The sequence below is a fragment of the Polistes canadensis genome, unplaced genomic scaffold (genome assembly GCF_001313835.1).
Source record: "Polistes canadensis isolate GaletaPanama2010 unplaced genomic scaffold, ASM131383v1 scaffold_25, whole genome shotgun sequence".
Lineage (NCBI taxonomy): Eukaryota > Metazoa > Arthropoda > Insecta > Hymenoptera > Vespidae > Polistes > Polistes canadensis.
In genome coordinates, this window is record NW_014569572.1 from 1147227 (window position 1) to 1170404 (window position 23178).

Consider the following 23178-nt stretch of genomic DNA (forward strand, 5'->3'; position numbering starts at 1 on the left):
ACGATTGGCAGCAATGTATAAGGGAAATATTCATGTAACTTATGTATAGGTTAGAAACTCACAGACGCTTGATCAAAGCGTGAACATTGAAAATATTTATTAGTATAAACGATTTTGTTAGAATCATTAGAAATGGCTTCTAATCAAAGTGGCAATAAAAAGCCTGCACGTCCACAAAATGTACAAATCAAAATTGAACCAGGAACTTCTTTACCAGTAACTCTCAAAAATATTAAAACAGAACCAGGCGTTGCACCCACGACTACACGATTAACATCTTTTAGGTTACCACGTGATTTAACTTTAGGTGGAAATATAAAGACTGAAAAGACAAAAAAAGTTTATGTACCAAATTTGAATACTCAACGAAACAGAAAGAAAGAGTAAGTCCATTCTCGTATTTAATATTTCTAAATATTATTACTTGGACAACAATTAAACTAACATTTGTATACAGGGAAACAGTGGTAACTAAAAATGATCCTGACAAATCACTTAAGCAAAGAGGTAGAGGAAGAGGTCGTGGATCATCTGACCGTGGAAGAGGCAGAGGCAATAGCAATCTTATTCAGGTAATTTTTTTTAATAATACTAACTTTTCTTTCTTGATAAAGCAGCAAACTAATATAATGCATTATACTTCATTTCTATTTCTTTGTATGGTCAGACTTCTGGTGTATTTTCCCAAGGTACAATTGATCCTCAAATTGGTAGAAGGGCTAGAGGAGAAGGAGGAGGACGATACAGCTCTGATAGAAAACCTTCAATAGAAAGACCTAAATTAAACTTAAATCGTGTAATTAATAAGGAAGAAGAAGAGCAAAAACTAAAAGCATTATTAAGGGATGATTTCATCGATGATGGTATAGATGATACAGGACTCGATACATATAATGCTCCTATTTCATTGCCCATAATAAAAAAGGGTATGATTCTTTTAATACGACACAGTAATATAGAAATGAATACAATTATAATTTATTGTCGTTAATAATTATAGGCGATTGTTTTAAAACGGAACCTAAGACTGAAACTAGTACAACATTGGGTGATGACGAGATAGATCAAAAACCAATCATTTCAGAAAATGGCACTGGTAAGCAACATATAATATATTATCTAATTATTATAATCTATCTGTTATATATATAAAATATAAATTTCCAGTAATAAAAGTGAAGAAAGAAATTAAAAAGGACAAACTTACAAAAAGCGAGCCTATAGAAACAAATCTGTGGGACAATATTTCACAAGTTATTGAAAAACCCCATAACTATATGTTAATGCAGGTATTAGAATTTTTACATTTTGATGAAATAATATTACGAAATATTATTAACAGTTAATTAATTATTTACTTGCAGTTTCCTGATTGCCTACCAGGTTTAGAAGCAAGTAACGATAGTTATGTACCAAAATCGAAGCATGCAAATAATACACCGCTAGAGACAGAAAATAAAAACAATTCCAAACAGAATTTTACTCTGAGCAGCTTGAAAGCTGGTATGATTGGAAAATTACAAATTTTAAAATCTGGAAATGCACGCTTATGTATAGGCAAAAGCAGTTTAATTGTAAATGTTGGATCTAATCAGAGTTTTCGACAGGTAATCATAGATGAATTTACCCTTCAAAAAAAGAAATGTATTAAATTTGCTAATAATATTTAAAAATACATTTTTCTTTCAGGATCTTATAGCTGCAAAGCTAAACACAGTTGAACTGAATGGTGAACTTATCAATCTCGGAACAGTTACTAATACACTAATATGCTCTCCAGAATGGAATTCTATGTTCCTTAATTCCTCGAGTATATTTGACAACTTATCTTCTGTATAAGTACAAAATGATTAATATAACTAATCATTCAAGTTATATATAAGATATGTACAGTTTTGTTTGTAACTATTAAAAACGGAACCTACTGTTTTTAGATACGACTTAAAGCACCAAAAAATTAAATGTTTCTTATGTACATTTTTATTATCCCCCTCATATAAATTGATACCTAAACGGTAAAAATTTAAATTATATTGCGTCTAAACAGATAAGTATTGTATATGTGAATGTAAGATATAATAAATAAATTAACTATAGAAATTATATCGAACATTATTATCACACTTTTTCCAAAATGATATATTTCAAAAATACTAAGAATACGTGAATTATAAAGTAAATTACATCACGTATAAATTCGATATTTAAAGTCTAGACAAAATTGGTGATTATTACAAAGTAAAGGTTGTCGAATGAGATGATAGTAGCGACGCCAAAATATCTTCATTTTTCAAGTTGTACAGTAGAAATAAACAACATTATATAATATATAAATTATTATATACTAAATGCAAATTTCGGTAGTGAAACTAATTACACAAATGAAAATAAGTTAGACATTTTGTATCGCAATGGTGCTATATAACAAGAAATAATTCGCTAAAATTAGGTATGAGACACATATATAACTGCTTAGTGATAAGAATAAAGTAAAAGTAAACAGTTTCCTAACTCAACATGTACCTACGTATCTTAATATTATTAAAATTTAGAGGTGTATAGGTGTTGCGTCCTATTTCAGGACAAAAAAAATAGCTATAATTAAATGTAATAACGTACTGATGTATTCATGCTTTGTTGTATCAACTTATGAAATTATTTGTAGTATTATCCTTTGATTATATTAATAATGAAAATAAAAATTAAAATATTCACTCTCAAAGGTATATAAGAATTATACAAATAAATTACTTGTTAAATGACATGTCAGTGCAAGGATTAGAAGCTGGTTTCATAATGAACAAATTTCATTGTGGTCAATGTTCAAATTTAACCTCGCTTTCTTTTCAGTAATAAACAAGATAATTCACAAGATAATTCATCAATTTGATCAGTACATTGTGGTATGAATACATGTTAGGTAACACGATCTTGGATACGACACATATAATCTCAATCACTTCTTTCAATACTATGTCCTTTTTTCATTGATTTTAATGCTTTCTCCCGTAGTTTTTTTTCTAGTTCTTCTGTATTCCCTTCACTTATATCGGATTCGTCCGAATCTGCGATCTTCTTCTTTTTGTGTTTTCTATGTTTTTTGTGTTTCTTATGCTTCTTATGCTTTTTATCCTTCTTCTTTTTCTTTTCTTCTACTTCACTTTCCTATACACACAGAAATTAAATAAACCACAAATTCTTTTTGTATATATTGATAAATATTATGCAAGAATAATATAATATATATATAATAATAATATTAATTATTATATACTAAATTTTACGATATATTACATTTAAATACCAACCTCTGATTCGCTTGTACTAGTTTTTGTCTTCTTTTTACGTTTCTTTTTAACTTTCTCCTCGTCAGAGCTATCATCAACTTTTCGTTTCTTCTTAATATCTTTTTCCACAATATCTTCGTCATCGGTACTAGAATCTCGTTTAGATTTCTTCGATTTTGTTTTAGTTTCGTCGTCGCTAGTTGAATCTTTTCTTGTTTTCCGTGTTCTAGATTTTTCATCTTCGGAAGAACTATCTCTTCTTTTCCTTGACTTTTTCGGTTCGTCGTCAGAACTTGAATCCTTCTTAGACTTTCTTGATCTAGATTTATCGTCATCGTTTTTATTTCTTTTTGTTTTGGAATCCTCTTCTGCAGATGAAGAATCTTTTCTAGATCTCTTAACCTTTTTTATATCTTCTTCTATTTCTTTTTTCGTATTACGCTTTCGAGATTCACTTTCAATTACTTCACGTTTTCTATTGTCCTTTCTATCCTTACTTCGATCATCTATTGAATCTAATTAACAAATTTATATATAAATAGTTGTAATAAAAAATGAATCATACAATCAATTTTTTAAATTTTTCGATTTAGTCACTGTTATAATTATCACTACTTAAATATTTGAAAATAAATATTTATTCAAATCTTACCTCCTCGACTTAAATCCCTTTTTTTACTTTTGTCCAAATGTTTTCTATCATCTTCAGATTCTGAACTAGAACCGGCTTTGCTTTTATCAGACTTGTCTTCGTCGGAAGAAACTTTTCTAGATTTCCTAGATCTATCTACTTTCTTTACCTTCTTTTTCCCTATAAATATATTTATATATGTGTGTATTTAATTTTTAATAAAATAGTAAAGTTCTCTTTTGTAAAATAAAATTTCATTTATTTTTACCTTCAGTATCACTATCATCAGAATCTGTAGATCCATCCCGTTTATCTCTTTTAACTCGTTTTATAGAATCAACTGGCTTTTTAGGTGCTACTGTTTCAATAGATTTTTGACCAGTTCTTTTCTCTTCCGATGCAGGTTTACTTGATTTGGTTGATCTGTCATCTTTTTTCAAAAGAAAAGCGTCGCCAGATGTAGCACTTGGTTCGCCTATTTTTGGTGATTCTTCCTTAGAATCTTCCCTACAATTAGAATATTGTATCATTATATAATTATATGAAATAAATAAATAAATTAATTAATTAATTAATGTATATAGATATGTGTACATACTTTGACGGTTGTTTTAACTTAGTAGCTGCAATGATGTCTTCTGTCTTCTTAAATGGTGAAGGTGTACGGGATAAACTCTTGGAGAACTAAAATTTTAAAAATTTATTTTTATCGACGTTAAATGTATATAAAAATAAAGATCAAATAAAGAAAAGGAAGATCAGTAATTACCCTATGTCTGCTGACAGGAAGTACAGTTAACTGTTGTTTCTTTGGTGAAACGCTTGGTTCAGCCTTTTTGACGGAGATTGATTCGGTCTTTTTCACATCCTTTTCAGTCCGTTTCATAGTTTCTTCTTTAAGAATCTTCTCTTTCTCTTTCCTCTTATTCTCGTCCAACTGTTCTCGATCGTGCTTCTCTTGAGATTTTCTTTCGACCGATTTTCTGCGAGCACAATAAGTGTAAATGTTAAAAGAAAATAAATGAATATGAAAAAGAGAAAGTTATTTAACATAAAAGTTTGAATAAAACGCGTTAATCAAAGAATACTCATATAACTGGATAACCGTAGCTTCTGAAAAGAAAGAGATAGGAAATAAGTACATAATACTCACCTAACTGATTCATCCTCATTGCTAGAGGTACTACTTTCGCTACTTTCCGAGCTACTCGACTTAGACCTTCCGTTTCGTAATTCTTTTCGCGATCCCGTGTCGGTCGATCTTTTAACTTTTTCATCGACCTTCTTGTCTCTCGTTTTATCCTTGACGTCCTTAGAACGATCGGGAGATCTTTTTCCCTCTCTTATACGATCCACCGATGATCGTTGATCTCTAGATCTCGATCTACGATCCTTATCCCTTCTATCTCTGGACCGTTCTCGTCTACTCGATCTGTCACGAGACGACGATCTATCATACCTGTGCGATCTATCTCTTCCATCTGGTGAACGACGTCTACTGTCTCGACGATCGGGTGATCGTCGTCTGTCGCGTCTCTCCGATGATCTCCTCCTACGATCCAAAGATCTTCTTCTTCGCCTATCTCCAGGACTGGGTGATCTTCGACGATATCTTGCTGGACTTCTACGTGGTGGACTTCTGAAACATCATTACTTTTATACTGTAATATTACAATTACCAAAACCGATTAAAATAACTGACCATAGTAAAGTGAGTCTCTATTTTATCTGTTTTTTTTTTTTTTTTTTTTTTTTTTTTTTTTTTTTTTTTATTTGTCTTACCTTCGCCTACTAGGTGCTCTGCGTACTGACGGTGGTCGCATGTTACGACTTCCGCTATATCTGTCCAATCTTTCTCTCTCTCTTTCTCGTTCTCGTTCCCTTCGTCGATCACGTTCTCTATCCAACGATCTCCTGAAAAGCATACAAAAAAAAACATAGACAGTTAATTTTTCTGAAACACATTATGCAAACAGTGAGTAATTTTAATATTCAAATACTGTTTAATTAAAATTCTATTTCTTTACCTTCTTGTTCTATCACGTGATCTATCACGTGATCTATCTCGCGATCTATCTCGAGATCTATCGCGGGATCTATCTCTTTCCTTAGAACGGCCTCTCTCCTTACGTGGTGATGGACTTCTTCTTTTGGGTGCTGATTTTCTTTCACGACTTGAATCACTGTCGCTACCGCTGTCATCTTTATTAGTTTTTCTGTAAGATCGTTTAGCCTGAACGCCATCTTTCTTTTTCCTTATTTCAAAATCATTTTTATCCTTTGCACCTTTGTCTCCTTCGGTTCCAGAACTACTGCTAGTACTATTATCTCGTTTTCGATTAGAATCAATATTGTCCTTTCGTTTGTCAGATGATTTCGAACGAGATTTCGTTGATCTCGAATCGCTCGAGGCGGATCGCGACTTTCTAGATTTACTTCGATCGTCACTTTTTGATCGAGATTTTTTCGATCTAGAATGTGATCTACTACGTGATCTTGAATTTTTGGATTTTGATCTTCTTGATTTCAAACGATCTTGCGAACGTGACTTAGATCTTCTTGACTTAGATCGTGATCGCGATCGAGATCTTCGGGATCTAGACTTAGATCGAGATCGTCTTAATTTCGATCCAGGCGATCGTGATCTACGTGATTTTGAATCTCTGCTAGGTGACTTTGATCTAGATTTCTTGGAACGCGTTGTTGTTGCTGGAGATTTGGATCTTGATCTAGATTTTTTTGTTGTTTTTTCCAATGACTCGGGTGATGGTGTACGATTGTTTTTCTTTTTACCATCAGCGATGCTCATTAACTTTGCTTGTAATCTGGATATTGCGACTGCGGCTTCCCTAATAAATAATATATGATAATACATACATTTAAAGGAAGATAAAAAATAGAAAAGAAAAAAAAAAGTAAAAATAAATATCATCAATATACTTACGGCTTAGTTTTGACTGGCATTAATGGTATTGCATTTTCAGGTTGTGGTGAATCTTCACGTTCAACTTTAATATCTGACATATCTTTCCCGTTATCTTTAAGAGAGTTCTTGCTAGGTGATCTTGAAGAAGACCTCCTTTTACGGCTTGATCTATCACGATCTCTATGTCGATCTCTTGATCTACTCCTTTTATTTCTACATTAACACATATTAACATAATTAATGCGAGAAATGCAAAGTATAGGTTTCACAAAATATTATTATTACTTTAAAACATATATTATTAATAACAAAAAAAACATACCTGTCCCTATCACGATCTCTACTCCTATCTCTTCTGTGCTCTTTTGACGAAGCACGTTCCTTCTCTTCTTTCTTTATCTTGTCCGTCTCATCCTTTTCTTTTTCACGTTCCTTCTCTTTTTCTTTTTCGGCTAAAGATGCTTGCAGTTTTTCTTGTTCTTCCTAAATAATATATTACAATATTTTAATTATATATTATTCTACTTTAATAATGTTTACTGTTTATTATACAATAATTAATATTTATCAATTTTTAAATCAATGAACCTAACTTCTTAGTACATTTTATTTAGCTTTTCAATTGTTCTTATTTCTGACAGCAATTCATGACAAGACAAGTAGATAAATGTATATAGTATGCCTTGCAAAATGGAAAAAAATAAAAAAACAAGAGAGACATAAATAAATGTGAATATATCTAGTTTACATTTGAAATTTGAAGAGAAAGATGATATAATTACCAAGCGTTTTTTAATCTGATCTTTTTTCTGCTGTAAGAAAGCCTCTGGAATGCCCGTAACACTTTCTTGAGCAGAGACCAAAAGGTCCCACAATTCACCCATGAAAGATCGAGCATTCCTTCCATTAAGGAATCCCGTGAGGTTGATCTGCATTTTTCGGGGATCAGGAAACTGTAAAATACATAGCATATAAATTTATCAATTTACAAAAATCCAACTTTAGCATGGTAAGATTCGAGAGATTTGTATAAAAAAAAAAACAAATCTTACTCGTATGTATACCTTTGTGCAAGCATCATATATATAAAAAAATATAATACAAAACCACTATTCCTAATTTATTACTAACTGCTTTTCCCCCTCGAAAAAGCAGATTTATCTCCATATTAGTGATATATCTTACCCACCGCATCACAGAACCGCACATAAAATAACCTGAAGTAAGAGAGGCAACAGCACTTGCTAAGAAAAATATTTTTATCGATAAATGCAGAAATATCTCAAGCATACAGATACCTTTAAGATCTTCGTAATTTCATGAAATGCTATATTGGAAATGCTGAAATAGGAAAGTCAAAGAATTAATGCAGAATAAAAGGATTACCATTTCACCAACCTGTTCCATTGACAAAGACTGTCAAACCATTGAAGAGATACTTCCAGCGTTGACTGGAAAGATTTTTCTATTCGCTGCTAATTCCAGATGATGATCGATGCTTATCTGCAAGCACCAGGTAGAACCAGCTCCAATTAAAATCCATGTTTATGCAACATGGATAATGGCACAGGAAGGTGATTTTCAGGATGCGCAAGGTTGATTGTGTACTGCAGCTGTGTGTAGCTCCCAATGTTGATAGGTGTCTACAGATGACAGGGAGATGGCAGGTCTGCAGGTGATTGGAAGGTGATTAAGTGATGTTCCCATAGAAGAAAGCCTCTGGAATGCTGCCGATGCTCAAATCCCAGACAAAAGCTGGGTACAGCTTTTGCAGTGGTAGCTCGATATCCGACGACCTTTATTGAAGTGGCAGCTATGATGAAGGCAATACTCGTGGCTGCAGTCACGTATTTCATCGGCTATAAAGCCAAGTGATGAAATACCATGGATGAAGGGCTCCAAGAAGGTTGAATTAAACAGGATCCGCAGCATAATCAGCATGATGTGGTGATAGTATTGATGTGAAGTCGTTTCCCTCGATGATGTTGTAATGATGATACCGGTACAGCCAAGATGCTGAAGATTCAGCAGTTGTTCTAAGTTGATGTTGATATAGCAGCTGCCAACTGGTTGATGCTATGGTTGACGGTTGATAGAAAGGCGGCCATACGGATGTAGGGAAGAGCACATCCGAATGCCATTTGGACTAAAGGGTTGAGCCCCACCAACGGTCTCTACTTATACTAACGGGGAATTCAAACATATGCAATAAGACATTATATTCACACATTCAATTTGACAAGATCAGCTACATCAGTTTTCTTTTGTTGAAAATGAATATGCTTGGAGGAGATACTTGGGTTCACAAAAATCAGGATACTCAGGAACAGTGACATTTAACCAAATTAAAAAGCAATCAGGCAAGTACGATAAATACTATCTTTTCTGCCTTGTTGCTTTACCAATCCAAATTCGGCAACTCGTGCAGATTTTGGATCTAAATGTCTGTAAATTGTACCAAACATAGTGCTGAAATAACGTGTATTTATCGATATCCTATGATGAGGGGAAAAAGCCAAGTGAACGCATTTTATAATTCATTCGATAAAACGATACTAAACCTAAATTAGCTATATCGCTGAATCTACCCAAAGTGATATGATGAATGTCTTACCTTTTCTTCCAATTGATTATACACAAATTCTACTACGACGTCATCCTCCATGCCTAGAATCTGCGTAATCTTCGTTGTAATCCATGGCTTGATCACATCTAGTTTTACCTTACTCATATCGACCTGTATATAAAAGAATAATGCATCAAACTCTTACAATTACCATAAATAATAAACTCGTAGGCAATGTAATAATTATAATCACCTTTTGAGTCAAAGAGTCACCAAATTTCATCTGTTTGAGAAGCTTTTTCTCTTTGTCGCTGAATCTGGTGTCCTGCGAAGCGGTTGTTCCCTGTGTTCATAATTGAAATATTTTTTAAGATTTACAAGTAATCGTATTACGTATTCTTATTACAAAATTGCAAAGTCTAAGATTAACGGACCATTGTTATGCAATCTAAATATATTTAAGTTATCTTACCGTATACATCATTTTGGCAAGATGTGAATGTTGAAAAAGTTCCGTGCAGAGAACTACGTTCTCAGTCGGCTGAGTGCCAAAACTGATTCTGTTTTTATTTATTTATCGAGAATTTGATCACGTAAAAATAAGAAAATATTCTTCCTCGTAATATGAAAACTTTAGAATACGATCAAGAATTTCACAAATTTAATATCAGAACAAAAATTTTTAATAAATCATGTACCGACGCGACTACTGAATCAATTGACCAACATGGCTGCTGCTACATTTCCTTTGAATACGAATCATCGAGAACGGAAATGTATTGTAAAAATCCCTTGTGTTACCAATGCAAAGAAAATTATCTTTCACTACCATAACTTCTAGTTGTTTTTTAATTTTTTTTGTTTTCTATTCTTTTATTTTGTTTAAATTAATTTTGGATAAGCGTAGCTTAAATATTTAAAATTAATTTTTTATTTCTAATTCGAAAATTTATAAAAATGGTAATAATTAATAATATTATTCTGCATCGACAATACTACCAACCTATAATTTCATAATATTCTTTTGCAAGTCATTCGTCTAATCGCTTTTAAAATTCAATAATTTTAAAATTTATTATTGATTAAAAAATTATTTTTAATACACAATAAACAAAATTATTTTTGAAATCCGCAAATCGTAAGTTTTACAAAAATTTTTTATGGACAATATTACTATAAACAAATGTGTAACCTAAATTTCTGAGTTGACCAATTAGAATTTAGTTAAATTAACTTACGTCTTTTTTCAATTATGATTGGCTGCAGTAAACCTAAACATAAAATAGTTCCAATTCATTCAGTAATTTTATATCAATTTTGGGTTAATCGATTCTGTCATAAACTTATTAAAAGTGGCTTTATTTTATTGTTAATTAATTTATTTATATCGATAATCTAATTTGAACGGAAAGAACGATACCTATCGATATGAACAAAAATGTAAATTATCAAAGAAAATATTTTTCAAGGTAAATTGAACTTTACAAATAACCTTTTAAGGACACAATAAAAATAAAAAAACGATAAATAAATAATAAATTAATAAATATATATATACACATATATAGTTGGATAATAAAAATAATTCTTTACTATAAATCATTGGTCACTATAATTGTATATTCGTCAAATATTTATCATTTAATAAATAAAACGAAAAATGAAATGTAAAGAAGAAAATAAGTGTTCTTTTAAAGTAAAAATATTAATGAACTTTCAATGATGTGTAATAGGTGTTGAGAATGGTGTACTCGCATAGAGTTAGACTATTAACTAAGAAAAAAAAAATGTAAGAGATGCGAATTGAGGTGAAGGGTTCCGCAAAGTTGTAACGGTACATTACACTCATCGGAATTTACAGTAAAGTAAATTCGGTCAGCGTCCTTCCATCTCGTTCATTGGTATAATTTGGTATCGTCCTCTTTCGAGGAACATAAACAGGGTCAAAGGCTTACTCGATACATCGAAAGGAGTACATGGTAGTCACGATTTTATTTGAAATTATCATATTCCGAATAGTAGATATTTAAGAAGTAATATTTATTTCTTCTCCAAAGGAAGTCTTCTTTACCGAGCGAGTTCGACACGCAGTAAAACTTTCGCTAACCTTAAAAAATAATTAAAATGTTGCTTAAGTAATATGTGGTATGAGTCAACCTCATTGCCTTTGACCCTGTCCTTCATTTAACTTGTTACTTCTTCCTCAAAAAGAACAAGATACGAAAGTGGTTTTTTAACACCATCGGTAAGACTACCTGACTATGTTCTTATCGACCAATGAAAGTCTTATCGATGCAACATCATGGTCTCTTTTTCAAACTTGATTTAAAGTATATATTTAAAGCATGAGTATATCAATATTAATCGCATAACTTCTTACCACAACTATTAAAAACGAATAGCCGTGAAAGTTTCATGTAAAATTACTCCTTGTTTTCCATCAAGAAATACTGTGATCGTACTTTGTTCGTTGAATTCTGCGATACACCTGTTTAAAACCGGCTCGAATCGAGTCTAGTGAACTGGATCGTGAATTCCGAGACCAGATTCCGCGGACCTTGTTGCTTGCTCCGATTTACTTTTTTAAACTACAGCAATATCTTTTCTTTACTCTCTAACTACTCCGATATATAACTTTGAAAAACGATATGACATATTTTCTTTTTTTCTTTCTTTTTTTTTCCAGACACAACATTAGTACGATAAAAAATAAATTTTTGTATGTTATTTTTTGTCTTATTACAGTACATATATAAATAATAAGAGCGAAGAAACGATTTGTATAATCTTATCAAGAAACACACTAAAGTTTCCTGATAATTTTCGTAATAGTTTTACAAATATTAATCGTATATTCTTACAAGTTATATATATATATATAAACATTTTGTTATAATAATAATTAATTACGTTAAATTTGAAGTTCTTTGTACAGTTTGCGTACCGCGTATATCTATATATATCTATCTTGTTTTTCATTAAACACATTTCCCTGTAATTTCGACGATCGCTAAAAAGATAGTTCATTATTTCGATCGACGAGTTGTTCCTTTGAATTTTCATTTACGTTGTCACAATATTCGCATATTACGTCTTCTCGTGCCTCATCCTTCTTCGTATCTTTCTCTTTAATTTTTAAGATACTACGTCGAAGAAATTATTGGACATCACCGTAGACGTTTCATATATTCGTATTAGAAATACTTCTTAAAAGTTTGGCACAGTTGGCGTTTCGGATGCTGTACTCGCCGAATTCCTTGGCTTGCAGACGCAACCGCTCTCAACAAGCACGTAATCCTGACCGGTTAAGGTCACCGGCCCCAAAGGAATCACCAAAAACAGGTAAGGCACATACGTTTGCGTGCATTCGCCATGGACTACATCGCATTCTTTCGATCTGTAAAAATACATTCTTTTTAATCTTTATTTTTTAAATCGAGAAGATAAAGATTCGATTGATATTCAATTTTCAATTATATGTTTTTATTTGATTTTCAATTATATGAAATTATATGAAATTATATGATATAATATATAATAAGAAGAATTATAACTCGTTGATCAAATATTTACCACTACTATCCATTCGAAAAATAATTGAAAAGTAGGCCTAAGTATACACGTTATTCGTGAACATTAAGTATCATTGAACGTATCTGGCCTAGTGTGCTACATTTGAAATAAAACGAATCGCTGGGATTACGACGAGAATTTTAATTCGAAACTCTCTCGTTTCAATTCCAACATGTTACGATGAGAATCTCTTACATTAGACATTATAAAAAAAAAAACAAACGTTAATATCAATTATAGAAACACGGAATACTTACTCGCATACTTCGAATACGACTTGCTGAAGAAGATCAGGAAACTTTTGCACGATTGTTACTGGTTGACCACTCGTTAAACTGACGCCATACATGGGTGCTGTAGTGTTATATCTTGTTTTACATAATCTGCTCGGCGAGCCACAGTTTTCCTTGGCGGAAAAGGATCGTCCTTAAAATCATATGTAAGAAATAAATTAATATGACAATTCATTAAAATCAATAATATCCTGAATTCGTCTCAAGCAAAGATATAAAAAAAAATAATGTTAAAGAGGAGCTAAATCCTAAGATCTACGAGATTGAAACGGAAGAGGATCGAGAGGGTACAACTTCGCTCTTTCCTCAGAATTCTTCGTAACGACGAACGTGTACGAGTTGACGTTCGAAAGGAACGTGAGTGGGTCGCCTACGGATACCGTTATAAGCACAACGAACGATAACTGTATTGACTGGATAACATGGTGCCTTATTACCCGTCTTCCGTCTCAAAGGATTCCTCTTTTCATTGAAGGATTAACTTTTAAAGTTATATATGACATGTAATACTATTATATTATAGAGAGATAAACTAGAAATGATCGATCTAGATCATTGTCATCGTTCGATGATCGATGCATAATTTATGAATACAAAAAGAGGCAAGAAAATATGACAAATAATTTCGTCTTCGTTCCATAAATCTTCGAATTTTTATATCTGTCGTTTCCTTCTATGACCGAGGTAACTTTTTATTTTAAAATTAGATTAAAATCATTTCTCTTGGGCGTTGTCTAATTTGCAAGGGAAAAAAAAACCATTGTATCTGGAAAATCCTTGAAAGAAACTTTTCGTGCTAACCCGTGGATGTGGAGAACGTAACTGATTTTCTTTTTGTTTTTCTTCTTGTTTTTCGTTAAAACAATTATTCGAAAGAATTTTGAGACTTATTTAAGACTTACCGTTTCGTGTATGAGCTGCTATCGAGTAATCTCCTTGTAGGAGTTTGTAATTATGAAGAAGAGCTTGCCTCGTTATTTCGGGATCGATAGTTCGAGCCTGATGAGATCTAGCAGTTCTACCACTCGCCCAAAGATTTTTAAAGCTTCTCGATATCGCGGCTCTGTAAATAAAAATTAAATCTTTATATTCGACTATTAAAAAATACAATAATAAATATTTTCTTAGATATATTTAAACACACTTACGTAGGATATGGCATATTATTAGGTCCTATGCAATCGGGCGAGTCCGTTAATGCATCCCCCCAAACATATTTCAATTCTACACCATTTCCTTCGCACTTTTTCGCAGTGTACATTTGAGCACATGTAGAAATAATAATTAGAAACAATCCGAAATAATATTTCGACATCTGAAATGAAATAACGAAAAAGGGTAGACTGAGAATTATAAAATCAGCATATGCGTTCTGTCTGGTAGTTCGAGTTCACGAGAGGTCAAGTGCAAGAACTTTTTTACTTTTATTTTTTCGTCTATAAGAAAGAGAAGAAGAAGAAGAAGAAAGAAAAAAGAACAGGAAGGTATTACGAAAAAGATAAAAAAAAGAAAAAAGGGCTCGAGCAATAAGAACCGAAACGTGCGCTTTTTCTTTACAGTTTGAAACTTTTTTCCCTTTCGCGACAACTCGTACGCATCGATGTGTTCAATCGTTTATAGAATCTATTTGTGTTAGTTAGTTAGTTTAGTTTAGTTAGCAGCGAGGTCCCACTCTTGCGCATAAAAACCACGATTTCGAATGGCGATTAATAGTGGTGGTTTACTATCGGTATGCGTCCTTATATGCACTTTCGGGTTTCTAGGTTGCTTGATCCATAATAATTTCCGTTAGTCACATTCTCACGAGTGGATATGAGAGTGGATACGATAGGAGTGAAAGCAGAATGCTTTCAACATTAAACCCCAATGAACATCTTTTTAATGAAAACTTTTAATTAAATCCATCTCTTCTTTGATAGATCTGATTTAATTAATATTTCAAATATTTAATTTCATGGACTCCCGACGATTGCTGCTTAAACGAATATAATAATTCAAGAATCATTTGCTACGCTTGAATTCTTCTTACTATCAAAGCTGTACACCATCGAGAAATCATCGACGGATCCTGCTCAAGGTCGGTTAACGTGACCACGTTAACGACCTCTTTGCGTTCGTTCTTTCTCTCTTTCTCCTCATATACGAGCGCATATACAAACACATATACATGCATAAGACAGTTTTGTTATTAAATGTATACGTCTATTCTGACATAGACGGTTTTTCACTCTTCCTATCCCAGCACAATTATTATTTCCGCACGCAAGTCGCGATTTTGAAATCGAAAAGATCCGTACGAGTTATATTGAAAAAGAAAAGAAAAGAAAAGAAAACAAAACAAAACAAAACAAGATTAGAACTCATGAGAATCGAATGAACTTGAGAGCGGCCCTACTTTGCGGCCTTTCTAACGGCCTTACATAACGGTCGTACCTAGTAGCCCTACGTAATCATACTAAAGTTCATTATCTATTTATATTTTTCTTACGTTTTTTAAATTTCAAATTTTGATCGATATTTGCGTCCAATTCATTTCGATTTACAACGATTTAACTTTAGTTATTACGTATCTTAGAAACAGTTAGTAATACATTGCTAATGGTCCATCCGGAAGATTCTAACGGTAACGTTGTATGTCTCATCCAAAAGGATTTTATTTTTTTTTCTAAACTTCTGTCTTATCGAATACGAGCATGTATCTTAGACACGTTTTATTTATGTTTACTCATCCTTGCGGGTTCAATAACGGTAAAAACGTTTCGATGACTCGTCTCACGAATAAATTATTATATTCCGATTTTCCTATCTTCTAACGCGATAAAGATTCATTCTCTCCCTCGTTTAATTTGGTAATCTTACGCATTATGTAAACAAACTACCCTTTGTAACGAGCTCTACAAAATCGCATTTGTTACACCATATATTTCGTCAATGTATAAACTAAATATTAATGTTTATCACAGATTTAAATATATCTATATCTACTCGTAATAATAAAATATCGTCGTTTGTCAATAATTATGTTACTTGTATAATACACTTTGATGATACATTTTTTTTTTGAAATAATAGTAAATAAAATATTTATAAGTTAAATATCAAATATAATATTTTACATTTAAAATTTCAATAATCCCATACAATTTTTGTATAACTATTAAGTTATATATATATTACTATGTTATACATTACTCACCTTGAAAAAAATGATAAAGAAAGAGAGAGAGAGTCTATCCAGTAAACACAGCGTGTTCCCCCCGAATTGTCTCACTCCCTTTTTAGCAACAAGATGGACAAATTCAACGTTACATTAAACGATTCGATTGCTATTATTAACGAATAGATAAATAGATGAAAAAAAAAGAAAAAGGGAAAAAAACGGGTGCACGAGTTTCAAATGCCGGTCATGTCTCACTACACCGGATATGGGGTCGTACACCTCCGTCCTCTTAGGTGGATGTCCAGAGGTTGACTGCAGAGCACTGTAGAGTCCTAAGTAGCTCTCTCTGTGCTTTGCTGAAGAAGCCGTCGGTAAGAGGGGATAAAGCGGGATGTATTGCTCCCTATTTTACCTCGGAACTTTTTCCTTCATTCTACGTCGGTTAAGATAAATGAAGAAGGAAAAAAAAGAGAACAAAAAAAATGAAGAAAAGCTGGAGTCTGAGTAACAGGAAATTATTATAACTTCTTACTCTTTTTTTTCTTATCTCCCCCTGTTTCTTTGAAAGATCCAAATTATCTTCTATGTTTAGAATTTATCATTTATTTTTTTAACGATTCTCTTCTACTTCCGTCAGTATTATAGATAAAAATCAGTAGTTACTTTTTTACTTATACTTATTTATTTATTTTTTTTTATTATTTTTTATTGATACTTTTTCCACCATTGAATAATCGCTATACATATATTTCGTACAAGTATAAACGCATATAATCTTATTTTAAACCTGACACAGCGCTTCTTATGATAAGATACATGCTTATAAAGTCACACGTATACGAGAATTAAGTATATTTTGAAAATTGTCAAAACTATGAAAATTCGATTGTAACACACCTAATATTATCTCTTCTAGAAAAACTGATTTTTATGTCAATCGATTATTAATCATGATTTACTGCATAATTATCTGTTACCATTAAGTATTGTAATGGTTTATATAAATAATCAGACAGTATTTTTTAGACAAAAATTCAACAATTAATTTGAACGATTTAAATGATAAGTTAAACATTGAACATTTTATGATAGAGTTCCTATTTATTTTAGAGATAATTAATCTGTTTTTCTTAATTTTTCACTTGTAATCATATATAATATATATGTAATTCATAAATCAAAATATGAAAATAGTTCTATAATGCACCTTTTAAGTAAAAACGAACAGAACATTTTTGCACATACACAGATATCAAACTTGGTCATCTAATATTAAAATTATGAATGCTGGATATTATTTATAAAACGAAAGAAGCTATTTGATAAGATACATGTGTAACAAGCGTTCAGATAATATTAATTATTCTATTTAAAAAAATCCACCCTATAGCAGTCTCTTTAATATAATAAAAATGTAATCAATGAAATACGTTTAATACTATTTTACTTAAATATAGAAGTAAATTAATCATCAAACTTAATTGAATTAACGCTTGTATCTATTTGTCCACCACAGTAGCTACCTCGCTTCTTCTTTGTTTTCTCGTGTCTAAAAGACTTTCCTCTTGTGTGCCGTAAATCGAAATTAGCCTTTTCTCCCCACGAACCTCGTGCGCCTCTCTATTAAAATAAAAATAAAAATAAAAAAATACAAGATCGGATAAACATACCAACGATGAAACTAATATCAATTACTTCTTCGATATCATACGTATGTTTGTAATTAGATTATATCTCACCTGTTTATATATAATTATATATACATTTATATTGCTTTGTTATTGTATCAATCATCAAAGGTGACTTTTTTATTTAGCGTAGGCGCAGAATCGAAAGATTTTCTTTTATCAAAACTGCCTCTACCTCCACGGAATCCTCCACCCCCGCCGCGACCTCCCCGATCTCCATTATCATTACCCCACGATCTCCTAAATCCATTTCCATTTCCCTGACTATTATCATTATTGTCATTATTAACATCACCCCAAGACCTCCTATTATCAAAACCACCTCTCCCCCCTCTCCCCCCTCTAAATCCACCACGTCCACCTCTTCCTCTGTCACCTCCTCCACCACGACCACGACCACCACGACCACCACCACCACCTCTATTACCCCCACGTCCCTCATCACGGCCACCTTGAAAACCGAAACCACCGCGTCCACCCCTAAATCCACCACGACCTCCGCCATTATCGCCAAACTTCTTAACATTATTATCATCTCCCTTCTCCTCCTCCTAAAACAAAAGAGAAACACAAGGTCAATCGCCGCATTGTACAAATATCATATTTTTATCATATTCTTTCATATTTCTAATCTTATAATTATTATTAAATAATTATTATTATTATCTGAAAAAAGCTATGGTTAATGCACGGAAACATCAGCGCAAACTTTTACAAGGCGGCGAATGACCTGTGCGCTTCTCGGATATTTCCGAGCATTTACCTTTGCCTCGAAGGAATTGTTAGCCAATTTTGGATCCAATACAAAATCTTCGTCCTTTACTCGACGAAATGGCACATTTCTTTGCTGCTATATTTATCAAAGAATAAGAAATAAAAAAAAATGAAAAACTATAAAAAATAGCTTTCTTCAGAAATAATAAAGAAATAAACAAAATATAATATCGCACCTTATTTCCATTAAAACTATTACTTGCTTTTACAAAATTGCTGTAATTATTCTTCGCAACTTTCATAGGCAGATTTTCGTCCTGATCCCCTGTATTTTTCCTTTTTTCGGCTTTACCAGGTGTTTTACTAACCTTTGGTTCTGGTTCTTTTGCAGTTTGCTTTTCTTCCTCACTGGAATCACTTTCTTCACTTGATTTATTAGACTTTTGAGTAAGTGATGTTGTTGAAACTGGCTTAGCTTTTGGCGTTTCCTCTTCAGAAGAATCTGAATCGGATTCATCACTAGATTCTTGTTTTTTACTCTCTGCAATTGCTGCTACCTTTGCAGGTTTTGGTTTTACACATGCAGCAGATTTTTCGTCTTCAGAATCATCAGAATCATCGCTTGATGATTTTTCTTTTGGTGCTGTTTTCGATAATGTTTTTGCTGCCAATGTTTTCGATTGCTCAAGTTTTACTTTTGCATCATTATCTGAATCATCAGAATCATCACTAGAAGATTCTTCCTTCTTAGCTACTTTCTTTGTTAATGCTGGTGGTTTTTGAACAACCGTTTTTTCATCGCTTTCCTCTTCACTGGAGGATGACTCTTCTTTTTGTTTGACTCCTACATTTTGTGGTTGTTTAACAAGAGCAGATTTTTTCACAGCTGGTTCTTCTTCACTACTATCATCGCTTGAAGATGATGCTTTTTTTGCTGCTAATGTAGCAGGTCTTTTTGTTGGCAATGATTCAAGCTGATGAGGCTTTACAGTTTTAAGTTGTTTACTAGTGCTGTCTTCACTTGATGTTGATTCTTGTTTAGATTGCCTTTTTCCTGCTTCACCTTTTTTAGATGCAACAATTTTTTGAACAGGAGCTTGCTTTGTAGCTGATTTTGGAGCTGATTGCATTTGATTTGTATCTGAATCATCATCGGATTCATCACTTGAGGATTCTTCTTTTTTAGAAATATTGCTCTTATTAATCGGCGTAGATGTTATTTTTGGTTTTGACTCTTCTCTGATCGATACATTTCCTGACTCATCTTTTTTCGTTCTTTTTTTAGAAAGAACTTTTTTTGATAGTGATTGTGTTGGGACCAATTGTTTTACTACTTTTTCATCAGAATCACTACTCGTTTCGTCCGAAGATTCTTGTTTCTTTTTTGGTTGCTGTGCTGACGAAGATTTCAAAGAATTATTAGAACTAGTAGCAAGCTTTACTTTAGATTCTTTTTTGTCATCAAAGTCAGAATCATCAGAATCACTACTGGAAGAAGCTTTTCGAATATTCACTGCTTTAGTAACGTTAGGTACAGCAGATGCTTTCGTTAGTAATTTTGGTTTTGCTTTTTGTTGCTGTTCTTCTTCTTCTGTAGAACTTTCTTCTGAACTATCCTCTTTCTTTGCAGGCATACTCTTAATATTACCTTTATCATTTACCACTTTTTTAGGAACTACCTTAGGTGTTACTGCATTATTCGATGGCATTTTCTGAGCACCTTTAGGCATTGGTTTTTCATCCTCGCTTGAAGATTCTTCTTCTGAAGATGATTCTTTTTTTTGTACTATAGGCGTTTTAGGTGGAACTTTACCATTTACCTGTACTACCTTTTTCGGTGACTCATCTTCACTTTCAGAACTTGAATCAGAGCTATCTTTTGCTTGTGCTTTTATTGTTACTTTTTTCTGTGAATTCTTTTGAAAATATTGAAATACATCCTCTAGAGTAGGTGTTCCTTTTGGTAATGGAGACTAAAACAATTATATATTTTTAGGCAAAAGTTCATTTTTCAACACCATCAAACATTCTAATGGGACATCAACAAAAATTTAAGAGATATAAACATGAAACTACAAAATAATGAATTTCAGAACTAATTGCTACTACAATAATTATTATAGAATATTCGAATTATTTATAAAAGCGGCATAAATGAAATGTACAAAAGTGATTTGTCCCACGTGGTATCGCGGATGGCGGTAATAGTTCCCCGAGTTGTAATTGTTGTGTTAAAACTACGAATGTATAATTTTTACAAAATATAATGATATTTATCTTACCGCATGAGTTTTTTTCTGGAAAACCATCGCCAAAGATGCATCCTTTTTTAGTAAATAATCAAATACAAGAGCAGAAATACCTAAATCGACCGACGCCATGGCTGAAACAAGTTTCACTCTGGGAATGGACTAGGAGAAAGACCTTACAAGAGTGGGTGCCGAAGATTTTATAATCTCGCCTTAAGCTTATGCGTTTATATGAGTTTTCATGAAATGCAAGTAACCTTACGTCCGTCCATTATGAGTTTTCATGAACGGAGAGGAAGAGTTAATTTGACTTTTTTTGTGTAATACAAACTATTGATGCTGAATTAAACAGATTTTAGAATAAAGTAAAAAAATCTCTTTAATGCTGTAAATTTTATTCGTTTTTATGAAAATGAATAAAGAATTAAAGCCACTAGCGCCATCTTCATATAAATCATACTCTATGACACGTGACCTACGTACGCTGTATGTGAAGATAATTTTATTTTTAAACTAAAATTACAAAAGTAAATCTTAGAAAACTGTATTATAAGATAAATAAAAATAGCTCTTGCCAATTATTTATTAATTTTATATTTTTTAATCAGGTAATTTTAATTTATGTCGAACAGTATGTTCTACTCTGTTATTGGTTAAGCTATTTGAACTAAATTTGTTTTCATGGCATCTGATTGATCTATCCGTACGGATAATTTAAACTGATTGGTTAGTTTTAAATGAAAGCCGGCATCGGTTTAACCTACAATAATTTAGATGTATATAATTTAACAGTATCAAGTATAAAGTAGAAGTGAAGGAAAAATGACGGAAACGCAACAAAAAACGAAGTGTATTACATTAAAAGGATCTGCGGAGTTAGTAACACAGTATTTACGTAAGTTAATATCATGATAATTTTAATTATTTTATATTAAAAAGTTCGCTAAATTTGTTTTCATGATATAAAAAAAAACTACTTTTATTTCATGTAGTTTATGGAATCAACAGTATACTTTATCAAAGAGGAATATATCCTCCAGAAACATTTGAGCCAGCGGAACAGTTTGGCTTATTCTTCTTAATGTCAACGGATGAGAAAATTAAGTCATTCTTAGACACCGTATTAGGTCAGATTCAAGAATGGCTAGTTCAGCGAAAAGTTCAGAAAATAACTTTAGTTATAACAAATGTTAATACGAAAGAAGTTTTAGAGAAATGGGATTTTAGAGTCGACTATGAAGGTCAAGTATCAAAAAGTACAAGCAATAATAGTAAGGTAGAATTGCCTGAAGTTGGTACAAAGGATGTGAAAACTATACAGAAAGAGATTCGAGAAGTTATACGTCAAATTACAGGTATTTCCAATTTCTTTTTGTTACAAAACTTATTTATAATTTAATATATTTTATTAATAAATTCTTTGCAAAATTTGCTACAGAACATTTTTATTTATCAATAGAATTACATTCCTCTTTTTTAGGTACTGTAAGTTTCCTACCATTGTTGGATTGCTTATGTTCCTTCGACATACTAACTTATACTGTACCAGACTGTAATATTCCAAAAGAGTGGGACGAAACTCAACCAGTATTCATAGCAAACAGTCAGGAAGTACAATTGAGATCATTTTCAACATCAATCCATAAAATGGATACTATTGTTAGTTATAGAAATGTTTGAATAATTATGATAAACAAATAATTTATAAGTGTACATAGATCTTTTGAAGAACTATATTTTAACTAATTATCTTTCCAATAAAATATACTATTTCTTTTTACAAAATTTTAATAAAGATGTAAGTTTTAATAAGAGATATTGAAAGGATATTTTATATACAAAGCAGAAACATTTAAGACTGTTTATCTCACCCTTTGTTTTATAATAATTTATGGTAACAATGAATATGAACATAACTCTTGACCAATTTTGATGAGTAAGGTTTTATTTAGGCAAGAATATCCTTTTAAATTGGTACAGAGAATATTCTTAAGCAAACATACACACCGATACATTATTCCATGATTTTCTCACATATCACTGGAATGTAAAAGCCTAAACTAAAGAGCATGCCTCGGGCACCTCTGACAC

The 23178-nt window shown here is 32.1% G+C and overlaps 5 protein-coding genes and 1 long non-coding RNA gene across 14 annotated transcripts; 3 read left to right on the forward strand and 3 right to left on the reverse strand.

Annotated features, from left to right (window-relative positions):
- The first annotated feature begins 29 nt into the window (after positions 1–29).
- On the forward strand, positions 30–2094 carry LOC106783792. Its single transcript, XM_014742646.1, has 7 exons — positions 30–383; positions 458–572; positions 668–926; positions 1001–1096; positions 1168–1289; positions 1365–1607; positions 1690–2094. The coding sequence occupies exons 1-7, from the start codon at positions 133–135 to the stop codon at positions 1837–1839; spliced, it is 1236 nt and encodes a 411-aa protein (XP_014598132.1). The 5' UTR covers positions 30–132; the 3' UTR covers positions 1840–2094.
- A 507-nt stretch (positions 2095–2601) lies between these two features.
- On the reverse strand, positions 2602–10166 carry LOC106783790 (serine/arginine repetitive matrix protein 1). 5 transcript variants are annotated; one of them, XM_014742642.1, is made up of 15 exons: positions 9883–10166; positions 9664–9753; positions 9459–9581; positions 7627–7797; positions 7167–7327; positions 6863–7057; positions 5946–6767; positions 5701–5832; positions 5072–5554; positions 4688–4901; positions 4517–4602; positions 4187–4425; positions 3940–4098; positions 3309–3802; positions 2602–3165 (listed from the first exon to the last, which is right to left on the reverse strand). In XM_014742642.1, exons 1-15 carry the CDS (start codon positions 9892–9894, stop codon positions 2953–2955), a joined length of 3594 nt encoding a protein of 1197 aa, XP_014598128.1. In that variant the 5' UTR covers positions 9895–10166; the 3' UTR covers positions 2602–2952. The 5 variants fall into 5 exon arrangements, with proteins under 5 accessions (XP_014598128.1, XP_014598131.1, XP_014598127.1 ...); XM_014742645.1 differs by having other exon boundaries at positions 5378–5557; XM_014742641.1 differs by having other exon boundaries at positions 5072–5557.
- Positions 10167–10678: 512 nt separating this feature from the next.
- LOC106783816 lies at positions 10679–12583 on the forward strand. 2 transcript variants are annotated; one of them, XR_001381357.1, is made up of 4 exons: positions 10679–10879; positions 11144–11389; positions 11468–11655; positions 12551–12583. It is a non-coding gene; the product is annotated as an uncharacterized LOC106783816 (long non-coding RNA). The 2 variants fall into 2 exon arrangements; XR_001381356.1 differs by lacking the exon at positions 12551–12583 and having other exon boundaries at positions 11468–12085.
- On the reverse strand, positions 12356–16528 carry LOC106783815. Its single transcript, XM_014742711.1, has 5 exons — positions 16473–16528; positions 14425–14591; positions 14179–14339; positions 13241–13409; positions 12356–12807 (listed from the first exon to the last, which is right to left on the reverse strand). Exons 2-5 carry the CDS (start codon positions 14589–14591, stop codon positions 12618–12620), a joined length of 687 nt encoding a protein of 228 aa, XP_014598197.1. The 5' UTR covers positions 16473–16528; the 3' UTR covers positions 12356–12617.
- Positions 16529–17108: 580 nt separating this feature from the next.
- On the reverse strand, positions 17109–21266 carry LOC106783802 (nucleolin 1-like). Of its 4 annotated transcripts, none has more exons than XM_014742690.1 (4): positions 21121–21266; positions 19207–20811; positions 18176–18675; positions 17109–18056 (listed from the first exon to the last, which is right to left on the reverse strand). In XM_014742690.1, the coding sequence occupies exons 1-3, from the start codon at positions 21217–21219 to the stop codon at positions 18223–18225; spliced, it is 2157 nt and encodes a 718-aa protein (XP_014598176.1). In that variant the 5' UTR covers positions 21220–21266; the 3' UTR covers positions 17109–18056; positions 18176–18222. The 4 variants fall into 4 exon arrangements, with proteins under 4 accessions (XP_014598176.1, XP_014598175.1, XP_014598177.1 ...); XM_014742689.1 differs by having other exon boundaries at positions 19075–20811; XM_014742691.1 differs by lacking the exon at positions 18176–18675 and adding an exon at positions 18888–18974 and having other exon boundaries at positions 19075–20811.
- A 548-nt stretch (positions 21267–21814) lies between these two features.
- LOC106783728 (mitotic spindle assembly checkpoint protein MAD2A) lies at positions 21815–22903 on the forward strand. The gene is made up of 3 exons (XM_014742519.1): positions 21815–21982; positions 22080–22442; positions 22568–22903. Exons 1-3 carry the CDS (start codon positions 21910–21912, stop codon positions 22765–22767), a joined length of 636 nt encoding a protein of 211 aa, XP_014598005.1. The 5' UTR covers positions 21815–21909; the 3' UTR covers positions 22768–22903.
- Positions 22904–23178: the final 275 nt, after the last annotated feature.